General features: G+C 39.0%; 1 protein-coding gene across 3 annotated transcripts in view; it reads right to left on the reverse strand.

The window, feature by feature from the left end:
- Positions 1-16,769, reverse strand: part of fig4a (FIG4 phosphoinositide 5-phosphatase a) — a 75,742-nt gene that overhangs the window by 46,391 nt on the left and 12,582 nt on the right. For all 3 annotated transcript variants that reach the window (XM_084737407.1, XM_084737408.1, XM_084737409.1), the window contains exons 4-10: positions 16,302-16,458; positions 15,637-15,687; positions 14,811-14,977; positions 13,277-13,405; positions 11,243-11,343; positions 9,645-9,807; positions 3,340-3,437 (exon numbers count right to left, since the gene is read on the reverse strand). In XM_084737407.1, coding sequence (XP_084593533.1) covers positions 3,340-3,437; positions 9,645-9,807; positions 11,243-11,343; positions 13,277-13,405; positions 14,811-14,977; positions 15,637-15,687; positions 16,302-16,458 — 866 coding nt within the window. The remainder of the gene's footprint in view (positions 1-3,339; positions 3,438-9,644; positions 9,808-11,242; positions 11,344-13,276; positions 13,406-14,810; positions 14,978-15,636; positions 15,688-16,301; positions 16,459-16,769) is intronic.

Genomic DNA, 16,769 nt, shown 5'->3' on the forward strand with positions numbered 1-16,769 from the left:
CTCCAGCAGTCAAAACAAATGGACTCTAATTAAGTTAGCTGGCTGGAAAAGTCATTCACATGCTCAGCCATGTGCAGCCTTACTCTTCCTCATACACGCTCAGAAACACGCACCCACCCATGACAAAACCACGCAGCCATCCTGGAGTTGACACCCTGCGCGCAGACCCCAGTCACCACCATGGAGAGATGGACTGTCATGATTTCATGGTTAATTGCCAATTCCTTCCTCTTTCTGTCTTCCCTGGGATACGAGGGGAGGGGTGCGGTGTGTAAGCGGGGCGTCCCCTCCCTTACTCCCCACAGTCTCCACACATCACATGGCTGCAGCTTGTGCGGACCTCCGAGGTCTGCGATTGGTCCCTCGTCTCACGGCTCCCCTTGGGAGCGACAACGTGAGCTTGAAACCCAAGCTACAGAGTGTACGGCTGAGTGCCCGAGTCTGTGTCTGCCAAAAAGGCAATGCAAAACTGACTACAGGAGCGCTGGCTCGAATGAGAAAATGTTTACCAGCGATGCACACAGGCATAAAAAAACAAAGAGCCAGTAATTCCTGCAGCCTTTTGTTTACTTTATTCTGCAATCTTAGAAATAAGGATTCCAAGAGTTCCTCCTGAAGGGCTGAGGTTCTACCCTGCACCATATGCTTTTGCTTTTCTGAAAATAGAGTTTGTCACAGGTTCTTTGTGAGATTAAAGGTTCCACGAACCCTTTACATCCAAGAGAACCCTTTTTTTTTTTTAAGAGGAAAGCATCCCTCAAGGGTGGTTGAAATCCTTGCAGAACTTTTACCAAGAACCCCTGGGTGGGTTCTAGGTAAAACCCTTGGAATATAAGAAGGTTCTCTGTTAAACCCTTGCAATATAAAAGGTTCGTGGTAGAACCCACTTAGTGTGTTCTAGATAAAACCCTTGAAATATAAAAGAGTTCTGGGTAGAACCCCCTCAGTGTTGTCTAAATAAAGCCCTTGGAATATAAAAAGGTTCTTGGTGAAACCCCATGAGTGTGGTCTAGATGAAACACTTGAAATATAAAAGGGCTCTTGTTAGAACTTTGGAACTGTTCTCAGTAGAACCTCCTGGATGGATTCTTGTTGGCACCCTTGGAAGGCTTGACAGTTCTGGATAGAGCCTCCACAGACAGTTCTAGGTGGAACCATTATGCCACATATGCGTTCTCTGTAGCACAACTCGTAGATGGTTCTGGGTGGAACCTTTATAAAAGGTTCTATCAGGAACAACAAATGGTTCTCCTATAAGGACAAGCCGTAGAACCCTTTATGGTTCTAGTTAACACTTTTATTCCTAAGAGTGTTTTCTTTTAAGATGGCTTGAAGAATTTTATTAGTGTCAAACCTTTCAAAGCTTCATCATTGCTGTTTCTTTGGATTCATATTATAATTGCTTTTGATGACAAATGCAGACATAACAAGGGACTTGGTGCTAAAAGCCACGTGTGTGTGTCTGTGTGTGTGTGTGTGTGTGTGTGTGTGTGTGTGTGTGTGTGTGTGTGTGTGTGTGTGTGTGTGTGCAGTGATGTCTTCCCTTTCATCGGCTGCTGCGTGGCTTTTCAGAGAAATACAGAGGAGATCAATATTCAAGTTAGAATTTCAACTGCTAGTAATCACCCACCAGCAGGAAAATCTCTTGTAATTATTAAAGTCTCCACGGCAACAATTAACCCCCAATATCAATCCAGCATTTGGCCAATTACACAATCACAGCCACGTGCTATTAGATAACAACTTGTTGAGTGATTTCACTGACAGACACACAAAGAAATCTGAACAATCCACAGAAATCCACATCTTATATAATCCTCACACAAAGATGACTGTCCTCTGAGAAAAGTCCAGCATCTTACAACCCAGACCTCGTGACACCTCCATGACCTCTGTATATCTATAAGTTAGCAGCCATCTGCAGCAGAGTGCTCTCACTTGCTGTCACTCCAGTGACAATGATGAGAACAGTGTTCATGTTTTTAGACACTGATGTTTCCTTTAATACAACACAGTTTCACAGAAAACAATTCCTTTTCTTCATCTTGTATATTTTCCTCTCATCTTGTCATCTTTTCTTATTGACACCTAAAAGGACTCGTGTGTAGGATTTAGAGGTATCTGGCAGTGAGGCTGCAGATTGCAAACACCTCATCTCTCTCTACTACACCTTTTCCAAAGTCAAATTCAAACACTTTTTATGCATTTCCAAGGTGCATTTTGAAGCTTTCCCAAAACGTTACAGCTGCAGGAAATTACATATGCTCAAAATGATTAGGCCCCTATTTCATTTCTTCATTACGTTAAATCAGGTGTTATTGTGGAAGCAAGGCTCAAGCAGAGTCATCTTCATTTCATCTAAAACACTTTTTTAGGCTGCCTAAAAAGCAATTATTCAGTGAGAGTGATTTATTTTGAAAGCAATGCAATTACATTTTAAGCAGTTTCAAGTACTTTATTCGAAATCTAAGCACTTTTCAAACCTTGAAAATATTACATTAAAATTCAAACGTTGTCAAAGATTTCTTTGATAGAAGAAGCAACAATGTGAAAAAGGCAAAAGGCCCTCTCTAGTGGCAGTGTTTGGTTTATCCGCTCTGGGCTGCTGTTGAAATGTGGCAGTGCAACATGGCGTCCTCCTTGGAAGAGGACCCTTGAGCTCGGGGTCGTGATTAAACACTTTGAATATTAAATAGTTTCTGAATTAGTCTGCTAAAGATCCCTGTAAATCTTACACACAGGACCTTTAAACAAAACAGAATATAGATGGAGTTACAAATTCAATAAGACAAGGAGTGAAGGGAAGAAAAATCCTAAGCCACTGATATTAGTGACTTGTTGAGTGGGACAGCATCTATGACTGCATCAGTCGATTTCCATTAATGTAATTCCACATTTTTATTGCAGAAACTGTCCTTAATGTATTATTTAGAAGCGTCCTTGCTGCATGTCCTCTGCTAAATCGTTGCAATTCACTCTGGCATCAAGTTTTGCATGTGCAAGCTCAAAGCACTAAAATTCAATCCACAATCCACAGCCACAGCGAAATATTTCAACAATGTCAAGGCAATCAGAGACGCTCTGCAAACGTACTAAACTGTTTGTCTTAAGATTCTAATCACCCAAATGTTAATAAAAGGATCATGTATATTTTTTAATGTTTTTCAGTTTCTTGTGTCATTACATTTTGTCCATACTGCATCTATCATTTTCGACAGTCAAAATGCTAAACTCAAAAAGGTGTGTGTGTGTGTGTGTGTGTGTGTGTGTGTGTGTGTGTGTGTGTGTGTGTGTGTGTGTGTGTGTGTGAGTGTGTGTGAGTGTGAGTGTGCGTGTTACCTTGACCAGGTTGAGGATGATGATAGGCGAGCCAAACCGCTGCAGCATCTGGTCAAAATGTAGGGCGGCTACATGGGCGTATGGGTCAGCTTGGTCCACTGAAAGAAAAGTAAAAATGATGCTTAATATTTAAGACATTCAGGGAATCAGATTATTAAATAGTTAAAAATGATACATGATGATTTTTTTCTTTTCAGACTTAAAATTACGGGCTGGGCGATGTGGCATATCACAAAGTATCTTGATGTTTTTGGGCTATTCAATGATATATGATACAGATTTCGATATTGAAATTCCTCCAACTAAACAAACTATAAATTCTTAAATAAGGAAAACAAACTGTATGATGATCTTGTGAACATGATGCATTGCTGTAGATCAAATTACCCAACAGTACTTAAAGTAGCTAGAATTAGATCAATCTCAACCGTGTACAGCAGTAAGATGCAACATACACATTAATACAGCAGTGATATTTATCCAAAAACATCATAAATAATAGTAAAATAATGACAGTAGGGCTGAGAAATGTGGATAAAAAATCAAATATCACAACATGTCTGACCAAAAATCTAGACATGTATGCTGTACATGCATGCATAAATAAATAAAGAGATTTGTTTTAACTTAGAAAGGTTAGTGTCCATGCTGCCTGGGTATTTTTCAAACTGAATTTGAAAAGACAAGTTGTGGTAATTTTGCAATGATTCAAAACAAATACATTTTCTAGTCAAATAAATTTGATTTTACTTGAGAACACGTCCAATAAGCTTAAGATATAAAGTTGAACCAAGAACTCACTGAGTTCACACTGATGAACGTTACAACCAAATTCGTTTCCAACATATGTGTTCTTCAAACTATAAAAAGAGCTGCAACTCTCAAACACTGAAATTCTGAGAAGACTGCTAATATGCTGAATATGTTTCTTTATTAACATAAGTTAATGAGTTGATTGAACGCTGTGCACTACATTCACTCAACACAAACTCAAGTTAAATGACTTTGAGTTAGGAGAACTCATGTTTATATGTTCTGAAAATAAATACTGGAAACTGGTTTAATTTCAACAATGAGAAAAGATTAGTTCCTAGTTACACAAAATTCCTGCATTATTTTTTATAGTGTAAGTTTATCCATATTGTTGCAGTATTTGTAGGGATGACTCTAGGTGGTTTCACAAAATATTAACACTGAGATTTTTGATAAATAATCATAAGTAATGTAGATATAATGCAAAAATGTAAATAATACAACAGCTAGAACAGTCTGGCAAGTTCAGAAAACTACATCATTTTACTATAATCCAGCCTTTAAAACCAGAAAAACACAGGAAATTCTTCTTCTCCACAAAACACAAGCTTCTTCACTAAAATAAAAAAAAAGAGTAAAAGTAAGAAGATGAGACAACTTAGGGCCACTCTGTTTGATAAAGCCGTACACTGAGTTACTTCTGACCCCTGCTTCCGGTCTTGCTCGTTGTTCATCGTTACATACATTCACCTCCTTTTTCATTTTTCTCTTCATTTATTCTTTATTTCTACATCAAGTTTAATGCCTCCATTTGCCACTTCTGTGGAGCCACACACCTGCAGCCTGCCGTCGAATTGGACCAGTGAAGCAGCCAGACGACAGATTAGGGGAAGTAGGTCAGATCGAGCCACAGTTCATCCCACACAATAGCTCACTGGTATCTCAAAAACCACTCCACGACCATTTCATCATCATTTTGCCCTCGGCGCACGTACTCAGGCCTCCGGGTAGATGACGGTTTAAGTCAACATAAAGAGACTGACAACCTATAACATTCTTACTGTACCGTGGGAAGGGAATGTTGACAATGACGATGAGGATGAAGAAGAGTCAGCCATTTAGGTCATCTCTTTCACAACCGAGACATTTGCCCACTTCAGGCCAGTCATAAACACTTTAAATTTATATACACACTTACATAACACTCCTGTGACTTAATAGTCATGGCAGAGATGAGACCATGACCGGTTTATGGTGTGATACGGTCGCTTGTACTCTGCGAGCACAGACAGTGAGCTCAAACTGTCCTTTCTCCACGTCTCTGACCTAGATTTGTCTAATAGATGTCACTCTATTCAGCCCGCATCACAATCGGATAAATGTTACAGCTGTATTGAACGTGGGTTTTGTGTCAGTTTCACAACACTAAAGGTGGCAACAGGCTGAGAAAGCCCAGGTGAAATTTCAATTAGTCATCACCTTATGCAGACAATAGTGATGTCAATCCATTATTAGAAAACAATAAAACTAGAATCACTGCCTTGCTGTTGCATCCCACCACCAACCAATCAAGTTGCGTCATATTTACATCCATGACTGTCCAGACTCATATAGTGTATACAGTGAAGACTCTGAAGGACTTTAATAAAAGGTATTAAGTGTATTTTTGGTGGTATGGAAGTATGGAGAAACATGCTGACATGCTGAGGACTGACAAAGAGCCACACATTATGAGGTCACAGCGGCCTTGGACCTTTGACCACCAGATTCTAATCAGTTCATCCCTGAGTCCAAGTGGACATTTGTGCCTGATTTGATGAAATCCTCCAGGCATTTTTGAGATATCGCATTGATCAGAATGGGATGGATGTGAGGTTAGAGTGACCTCGATGTCTAACCTTTGAGCACCGAAATCTAATCAGTGTATCTTTGATTTTAACTTAGCATTTCTGCCAAGTTTTAAAGAAATGCTCAACTTAATGCCTCTGACCACGGCTGTCGCTGGCACAGAGGCATTAAGTTGTGTTTGATGAGGTCAGAGTGACTTTGACTTTTGACCACGAGATTCTTGAGTCAAAGCAGACATTTGTGCCACATTTCATGAAATTTCCCACCAGGCATTTTTAAGATATCCCATTCACAAGAATGGACGGATGTGAGGTTACAGTGACCTTGACCTTGGATCACCAAAATCTAATCCAAGTGGACATTTGTACTGAGAAGTTTTCTCCAGACAGTCTTGACATATCAAATTCACAGAAAAGGACAGATGGGCGGTTGGTCAACCTGAAAACATGATGCCTCCAGCCATGGCTTATCACCGGTGTGGAGGTAAAAAAAAAAAAAAAAAAATCAGAAATGTTTCCTTGTCTTATCAGCCTCTGATTGATTGCCTCACTGTATGTGTTTGAGAGCAGAGCAGGCCTGGTTCTTCACTGGAACGTCTCTGCTACACTTAATGGAATCAGACCCTTATTAGCATCACTGGTAACACCTGTTTTTACTCTACTATTAATATCAATGTGGCTTCTGTGAAAAAGGTTTATCAATGTGACAGACGTGTGTTTTGCAAAACTATACTAACTGGCTGCAACTTCATATTTACAGACAGGGGAGTGGTGTCAACCAGGACAAGTCGTGTGTCCTTTTTGTAAGTTACATAAGAGTGACACATTGGCAGAAAGGCTAATGTTGGTTGTTCAAAGTCTGTGACTCTTCTGCTGCACGCTGTCAAACTGTCTGTGTGACTGACTGCCTGTGACAGGATGGTGACTTAACTGACTTATGTAAACACTTTTTGAAATAAAACGATCCAACTAGCTGTATGAAAACAAGCTCTCCATCTACATAGATGGGAAGTAAAGACATTTTGATTGGTTAATGTACAGAGAGGAGCAACATCATAAAACCAACAAATTTAAAACATCTAGCAGTAAAGTTAAAGATTGCAACCACCTGAATACTGCTCTCCTCACCTTCCCCTTCCAAGCATGTGGGAGAAACTCTCATGCAGAGCTTGCAAAAAATGTGAAAGGCTGCACCTGAAGCCAGTGTCCGGCCTCCATGGTTGAGGACCCACACCCTAAATATAAAGGGCTCATTCCAGGGTAACAAACACACAAAGACAAAGATCCTGCTTGCTCAATCAGTGCAAGAGAGTGCAAGAGTTAAAACGACACGTTGCAGTTTTACACTGGGGGTGATATGCCAGATAATTTCTTGGCCAGATGCGTAGCTGGCAGGTGGCAGTAGAGAATTTGTTTTTAAATATATTTTGGGGGCTTTTAATTTGATAGGACAGCTGAATGAGGACAGGGAAAGGGGAGAGAGAGCTGGAGAGGTGACATGCAGCAAAGAGCTGCAGCCGGGAGTTGAACCCACGGCTGCTGCCTCACAGTCTCGGGGCACATTCCCTACCAAGTGAACCAGCAAAGGGTCCCCGAAATATTCTTTCAACAGAGACAGTGACATGTTGACACTTGAAGCTGAATTTCATTAAAACCCAATGTGAATAATTTGTTGTTCCTTTTCTTCTTCTGCTCAAATATGCATCAGTGAATAGCAAATAAGAGATCTGCAGTGAAGGCAAAGATATAATTTAAGAGAAAGTGAACCAAGTACACCAACACCAAGTGTCAAACTACATGTACACACATGGTGCAAGAACCGGACAACATTTGGAAAATGTCAGATAAGGACTGTCTTGAAGGATCAAAGTGGGAGCAGGATGATGAGGTAAGTTGATACACGGAGGGATCTTAGGGACACGCTCAGTGTCTCCATCTCACACAAGTAAATGTCATCTGAGGATGAATTAAAGGGCGAACTGGGGGGGAAAGATTATGATTTGATACAGGCATTGTACAAACGCAAGCACCAATGTGCTCCTGTGTGTACACATGCCAGAAACACACACACAGAAGTCTCTCCAATGTCATCAGTCTCAGGGACCCGATCACCTCCCTCTGGCCCTGGTTTTGTGTTTTTATCCTCCTCATAATGAGACGAGAAAATGCATACAAAGATGAGAACCAAGAGGGGGGCGTCCTGGCTTCACCTATTTCGTTTTTATTTATTTTTTATCTGCGTCCCAGTGGTTGAGAAGAATGACCTTGGAATAAAGCCACTCTTTTATTTTGATGCATTTTTTCCAATTACGTTCTTCCTCCGTCCCTATAAGGTTATTTCTGGTCCTGGACAGCTGCTAGAATGAATACATCAAGCTTCATAAACATAAATAGTTAAACACCTACTGTGGTACTGAATACCTCACCACTCAAAGAGGATATATCCGTATCTTTCATTTGTATTCTGTCTTTATGTGTAAAGGTAAAGTGGATATGAGAAAGCTGTTCCATCAAAGCCTGGACAGCTTTGCCAACTCGCTACATTTTCCATTATAAAGCAGATGTTATGCACCTTAAAGGGGTAGTTTGGATTATTTGAAGTGGGGTTGTACGAGGTACTTATTGACAGTCAGTGTATTAACTACAGTAGGTAGCAAAAGCCACACTCCCAGTTTGGAAAAACAGAAAGAATTACCAGCGCAGAAGCTGAGCAATGTACTGCTGTGGACAGGGTCAGCAAAAAAAACCCAAAAGCCACTTAAAAAAACATCTAAGATTAGACAGCAATGTCAAATCTGTTCTACTGTATGGCCCAGAAAGCAAGTGGTATCTGCCGTATCTTCAGGCCCAACAAAGTTTCAAATGAGGAGCTGTACTGCAGAGCTGGTTACAAGACATTATGATCCATGAAATAAAATGTTGCACGCTCAGAGTGGACCAGGACATGGTACCAAAGGTAGCATAAAGATGGACACCACCTGGAAAACTACAGCCTGGATGGCTGCAGGACAGTTGAGGGTGAGCTGAGGGAAATGAAACTTACATGGGGTGAGGCTAAGAAAATGGCAAAAGAGCGAGGCGAATGGTGTCAGAACACCAAAGCCTTATTTATCAATTGGGAAGACAAGGACTAAGTAAGTAAGTAAGTTAAAAAAAAAAAAAAAATCTCTATCAGTTTCTAACTTTTCAAAATGCCAAAGTCACAAAATACCACAAAAAAAACTAACAGATCATGGCAGCAGTAGATCATTAACTCCCTTGTTATGCAGCGTAATTTTATTGATTTTTCTAATGGAGTTTGGTTGGTTTGGAGAAAGCTTTATAAGCCTTTATAATGGCAGCTTCTCATCGGAAAAGGCTGTCTGACAGTAAAGAGATGAAAATATTCTAGATATAGCATACACTGTAAGGTGTTTACAGAGTTGTAAATGCACCATTAAGATAGCTGATTGTTGAGTCTTATTCCCAAGATGTCAAATACCAACATTTCAGGTTGATAAAACGTCCCATTGATGATGATTGAGATTGTTAATTTTTACATGAGTCTGTGCAGTGTTTTGGGGAAAATCCTGCATAGTTTTGACATTTCTCCTAACTCGGTGTGTGCAAATTTTTGCGAAGATAATATACAATATAACAAGAGATCGATACCTCGAACAAATTCTTCTGATAACTGACAACAAAGAACAAAGAAGGGAGTCTTACATCGTATTGGAGGTTTTGGCATCATGGTGGAAATGTCCTGGGACCAGTAGAGCGGGACTGAACCTCGCACCTGGACGTACGAGGAGTAACTTCCTGCAGCGAAAGACATGACTGAGGCGTCGTGGACGATCTGCTCGGTCTCAACCTCGTTAGCCACATCGCCCTGGAAACAACAGAAAAACACAAAGACATGACAAAAAAGCTTGAGAAGACAATCGCATATTAATCCATTATTAAATTAATTGCCATCTATTTTGATAATCGATTAATCGGTTTGAGCAATTTCAGCTTCTTAAATGTGAATATTTTCTGGTATCTTTCTTACAGTAAACTAAATACTTTTGAGTTGTGGACAAAACAAGACATTTGAGGACATTATTTGATGCTTTGGGAAAAAGTGGTTGATATTTTTCACAATTTTCTACGATTTTATGAACTAAAAAAAATAAATCAATTAATCGAGAAAACAATCAACAGATTAATTGATGATGAAAATAAGTAAGTTAAGTTAGTTGCAGCCCTAGATGGAAGCTCATGAAGTGCTCGGAAAAAATAGGAAAAGAAAATAAGTGAAATACATTATTTCATACAATAATACATACATAATACATTATTTCCTTATTAAAACGTCTAAAAATGCTAGACAAATGTTACGTATTTTGTTGAGTTGTGTGCTTTAATTATTCCAAAGGATTTTTAAAAACAAAGATATAGGTGACTGTGACTTCTCAGAAAATACAGAATACATCAGATACATCAGAGAACGAGGAAGAAAGGTGGTGAACATGATTTCTGCCTGAGACATCTGATAGATGTTCATCAGCTATGGTGGTTGTTTAACAGTGAAGACATGATCCCACGTCACTTCCCATCATCAGACTGCACCTTTTGATATTGTTTTAATGTTGGAGACACCCAGTGTGTGAAAATTGAGCATTTACTAGTCCATGACAACTGGGAAAACTCCATCTGCTGCTTAAGATCATGTCTGAAGCTTCAAAGCAGCTACTAAATGAACCTTGAGGTGAGAAAATGTTTGTACCTCAGCATGAACAAAGTGTTTTTATCAAGTAAATCCACACTTTTGGCCTACAGGCTATTTTCACAGCAGACATTTTAACATCACACAGCAGGATAACCACAAGTGTAATTAATAATAATAATAATAATTAAGAGCTGCATTCACTTTAGGTTCGCCAGCCACCATGCAGGCTGGCTCGCTTAATGATACACCCAAATGGTACAGAACCATCATTAACAATATTAATTACACCTGTGCCTTTCCTGTTATGACAAGTCAAACTGTCTGTTGTGACTGATGTGACAAATTATTAGTATTTGGCTTTGAACGCAGTGGAGGGAAGCTGCGTTGAGCTTGATCTCAGGATAGCAGTCCAAATAACAAAAAAGGAAATCTATGTTTGTTCCTCCTCTCTCCGCCCACCACACACCCACACAGACACTTGTGCATACTCAAGGAAGCGGCAGCGGGTCAAATTAACCCCCTGTGATCAACCTGAGTCATCTCAATCATCCCAGTGGCCCTCAGCCCTGCCTCCACTATCTATTCTTCCCTGTTGCCTCGGCAACCGCTGTACCTCGCAGTTGGCTCCTCTTTTGAGGAAGCGGGTCCCGGCGAATTTGCTGGAGCGCCTGGCAATGAGGGTGATGTGGACCGGTCGGCCATAGATCAGAAGCTCTGTAGTTTGTGAGTAAAGGAGGAATAACAACAACAACAATAATAATAACAATAATCATATCAACAATAATGATGACAATATACCACTGACAACATTCACACACAATCACCTGGTCGTAAAATCATTTTTGTTGTTGTTTTGTTTGGGTCGTTTGTATTTTTGTACTTGATTATACTGCTACTGAAATTCTAATATTATTTAAATCATTATTATTAATATGCTTAGTCAACTCAAAAGTACATTTAAGTAAAACAAATAAGTTTCAGTTTCATACACATAATACCAATAACAACAATAATAATAATACTAATAATTAAGAGCACTGGTATTGAGATCCAAATAAAGATATTCAAATTCAGGTATCAGAATTGAGTCAGGACAAAAAAAAAAAGTGGATCGGTGCATCTCAAAGTTAAGCGGAAAATTTTACAATGGCTGCAGGATGCCATTCAATTAGTATTATTAATATTACACAAACTAAACAAGCTTTCCAGATGTGAAAGCTCTGATTGGATTTGCATCAAAATCGACTGACAGTACTTTTCACCACTAAAGTGAAGCTCAGTTTCAGTATTAAAAAATTAACTGCAAGTACTGTACTAAACAATCCACTAAGTTATTATCTATTTCAGTAGACTAACCATTCAGTCAAAAGCTTACTTCTTTAACCTTCAGGCCACCACTGCCCACAATAGTATGAACATTTTGCAGAAAAAAATGAAGAATAATGTAAAACTTCATCTGTTTCTGCCAACATTATCTTTTTTCCTTGCCTGCTTCAGTGTGTCTTCATCTGCTACAAATTTCTGAATTTAGTCTATCGGCTGAGCCTCCACTTGTTGCACCCATCCGCCCTCTCATTCTCTCAGAAAAAAACAGCACTGAAGGCCAAATATTTTCCAGGAATTGTCTAAACTCAAAGCGCCCACACAATGTCACTGTAGCAACACACTGCCTGACAAGAGACGCAGCAGTGTTGACAGTAGCACTGACTTTAAAGTGCACCTCAGCTTATCTGCCTGCTGGAACAACAAAAGCTGGCGTAAAAATACCAAATACTTCAAAATAAATTACCGGAAAGAAAAAAAGAGTAACTTTTTGTGACCGAACGGCAAACAAGTAACATATTTTAGACTGCTTGATGTGATTTATGCAAAAGAAACTTGATGGTAAATGACTGAAACCGGAACCTAAGGCAGACTTCTACCATAATAAATCAGACCGTTCACTCAGCTTGATTCAAGCCTCTGCAGCAGTAACCCATGCATCAAAATACTGCAAAAGCTTCTAAAAAAAAACCCAGAGGAAATGATTCATGTGGAGCTTGTGTCTAGTCAAAATTTCAAAGCAAAAGCTACAGTAGCACTGAAAGGAAAGACAAACAAAAAAAAATTGCGTATCCATGTACAACATGGGATTTATCTTCAATCCAAAAAGAAAAACCATGTAGCTTATCTGATTAAATATTCACAGTGTTGCTGCTTTTCCCCCTGCAGATAACAGATGGAGAGATTATGCAAGAGCCAGTGTTTACATACCTGATAACCACTGCTTAATTGCTTTAATACTTGTTTTGCTAAAGCCCTGAAAACAAACACAAATTGCTTCGGCAGTTTTGCGGTGAATCACACACTCCGGCTCACAGTGTAATCCACGTGCTGTGATGGAGGCCACGCACAGTTCAGCAAGTGATGCTGAGGCAGAGAGATGAGGGGGAGTGCACATAGAGGATGACATTGTGAGTGATACAGCTGTGTGTGATCAATCAAATCCATCAGACCTGAAGGATGTTGTTTCCTAACAAAGTATTATACAGTTTGTTAAGCAACAAGTGGGTCACGCTCATTAAAAAAAACACATGCACAGACACAACTCTCAAACATCTCTGTAACACACAAAAAAAAAACTAACTTGACAATGCTCAAAGGATACTGGACTGGCCGCAGAAGCCGTGGATTATATACATGAGCCAGTCATGATGCACTATGTCCTTGACTCGTTCCAGCAGCTTCCCGTTCCACACGTACTTGTAGTACGGCTCGTTCTGGAGGCCGTAAACCACTGCAGCGGAAGAGTGGGAACACATAAAACCTCTGGATCATTTTACTGGGTCAGACCAAATTATCACTCAGAAAGCAACAAACTGAAAAGAGGTGACACAGGCTGTGGGGGGAAATGAAGCACATTGGTGCTGTAACTGGAATTAAGCTGTTATTGTGTTACAATACACGTCATAAATCAAAGAACACAATGGATTTTCAATCTAATTCATCAAAACATGCAAAACTCCAGCAGAACAGATAATTGATACCTCTGACTGGTCTTGTCACATTCTGGGCACCATTAGCAACAGGAAAACAACGTTTAAGTTATTATGTGAATATATGGCTTATTCTCTTAGGATGTTACTTATTAATCCATTAATTGCTGTTAAGAATTTAACCAATTCAAAATTTATTAAATGATAACATATGTTTGGTTACCATTTCCCCAGAGCTCACAGGTTGTCTCAGTTTGGTTTGGTCTGCCTTGTTAAGTCTGAAAAGTATTTGCTCTCCTTTTGACATTATATTGAGCCATTTGTTTAATGAGGTCAGGCGGACAAGAGCAGTCGTTTCGAGTGAAAGCCATTTATCTTGGCCCTCGTGGACAAAAGTGGTAGTGTTTAAACCGCTTTTACCGCAAAGTATAAGATCAAAAATAAATTTATCTGAATAAAATTCTCCTTCTGCTTCTTTTAAACTGGCTGACATACAACTCATTGTAGCTTTTGCCCATGAAAAATGTGAACACAGGGTCATTTCATTTGATTCACAGAGAATCTGAGAACTAACTAACTAATAACTAAATAAGTAATCTTCTCACCAATGCTAACCTATGTAGGTCATGTTTCATAGAACATGTGCCGTAAGATTGTTTAAATAAAACTTTAATTGAGAAAAAAGTATCTTACTCATTATTAACGATTAATGAATTATTGACTGTTAACATATTCAACTACTGGTTAAGGATAACGCACAAAAACACCACATATTCAGTCAAAATTAAACATAATTGGACCTTTTAAAGTCTGTTTTACTACATAAAGAATTATTATGCTATAAAAACGTGATTAACAGGAGAATAAAGGAGAGTATAGAAGAAGAAGTTGTAACCTGCTTACTCCCACAGCCAGATGAACTGGGAAACGCTAACAACAAAGAAAAGAGGGTTACGGTAACTGCGTTTTTTTTTTTCTCTCTCTTCATTTTCAGATTAATTAGCTGAGATTCAACGAGCTGGTGAGATTTACTGGACAGCAGCTGCACTCTACAAGTGTTTGTTTCAGTTTTATTTGGACACTGAAACTATTTTATGGACAGTTGCCGGAGTCGCTACGGTCATTAGTGGATGGTCTTACAAGGTTTCCTCCAGCCAACAGGACCAACAGCAGGAATACAGGAGCTATTGATTAACTTCCGCTCACCTTGTGTAGGCAGACCCTCATCTTCAAAGATGTCGAAGCTGTCCTGCTTGCTCTGTGTTTGCACCTCTTCCTCCTCAGAGGAAGACTCTGGTGTTGACCACAGTTCATAAGGCCTCTGCAGCAAAGTCAGGTTGTACTGCAGCGAATGACTCAGGTCATAACTGTAGCTGTAAGGTACAACAGAAATATAATTTGAAGTAAGGACAGCCTGTGCAGTCCCATAATCAATTTAAGATGTGACCAAAATACAGAAGGAAGCATAAACTATCTACACTCACGTTGCACAACTGAAAACATAGAGTGTGTTTCATGTCAGAAAAGATTGACCAAAAAATGGCAGCTTCTGTGAAACTGCATATGCATGTACAATAGGATACATAAAAAATAAAACTTGAAAGATATTTTTACTTTTTCTTTTACTTGTTGTTATGATCACACAAAAATATTTACACCTTTCCACATTTTTTACTCATGAAATCACCTCACAAAAAACTCAACAAACTGACGTGGACGATATGAAAATGTTTGCATGAACTACACTGTAAAAAATGTAAACGTACTCAAAATTTCAAGGCAGCTTCAATTCAATAGTTTTTTCCAGCTTTGAACCCAACTTAGACTCTTAAAGGGGCAGTTCACCCCATAATAAAAAAAAAAGTATTTTCCCCTGGCATGTAGTGCTATTTGTCCTAATGCTAGGACTAAACGACAGTCTGCTTGTGATCCTCAAAGCCAAGTAAAAAAGTTTTACAAACTAAGTAAAATCAGTAATTAAGTCAACTAATTTAGGTCAAACCTGTACCCATGTTTTTGAGATATGTCTCACCTGAAGTAGAAGTTACTGGAGAGGTCCACATTCTGAAAGATGCGCACATATCTAAAATAAGCAAAAACTCAGTCAAACACAAGTGGCATAAGTATCAGAAAAAAGTAATACATGTCGCAAATTTATTAGCAAGTTTTTAAGGTTTTTAAAATTATTAATCAAGTACAGTAAGTGCCAACATGATTCTGTACATCTGTGATCCATTTTTAGAATTATTAATTCTATTATTAATAATATATTCTTTAGGCATAAAAAATAATTGATATAATAAATTTATCACAGATGTTAGAAGTCAGTGACATTACAAGACATGCATTAAATCTCTCTTCCTTCATGTCGTACCCTTTTCTGCTGCTGTCGCCTTTGCGCTGATCTGATGGCATTCAATTCAGACATGTCGAAAGTATTATAGAAATGTTACTGGGTCAGACCAAGTGTCTGCCATCATGACATTTATGTAAAAGTGGTGCTTATTCAAACATATACCAACATGTTAAACACCCATCAGATTAATGCAAAAGGGTGCATGTCTGAAAGGGGCTACAGCTTATCTACAGTATTAATTTCCTTCTACGTGAAGACTATGATGTCTGTTTGAGAACAAATGTGAGAATGTGAGACAAATGGGAACTTTGCATGATTCTGTAAAGAAAACAAGACAATACCTTGCTTCATCAGGGTGTGTAACCCTGACCGAGTCATTGGGGATGTAGATCATGCTGGTGTCTTCAATTTTGTAGATGGAGTGGCCACCGATGTCGGCCATCTTTCTACGCTTGGTGATCAACACAATGTAGTAACCCTCAAGGAATCGTACAAACCCTGTCAAGAAAAAAAGAACTAATTTAAAATCTTTTAGAATAAATGAATGACATTTCTTTCAAGGACCTTTTTTCTTTCAAACCTTGCCTCTGACATAACATGGCCTATTTACATGACACTACTGAAGGTCAAAAAAAAACTTCTGTGCATGTAGATTTGTAGGTCAACCTTTCTGCTGACTGCAAATCAGCAACAGCCGTGACAATACGAACAAGTGAAAGACTTCATTTGCAGATGTGGATCATGAGCGTTAGTGTGTCATACTTCACAATATCACCTATACAGTCCGATCCATTCACTCTTACATAATT

This window comes from Lutjanus erythropterus, chromosome 15, assembly GCF_056507025.1.
Source record: "Lutjanus erythropterus isolate fLutEry1 chromosome 15, fLutEry1.hap2, whole genome shotgun sequence".
Taxonomy (NCBI): Eukaryota; Metazoa; Chordata; class Actinopteri; order Lutjaniformes; family Lutjanidae; genus Lutjanus; species Lutjanus erythropterus.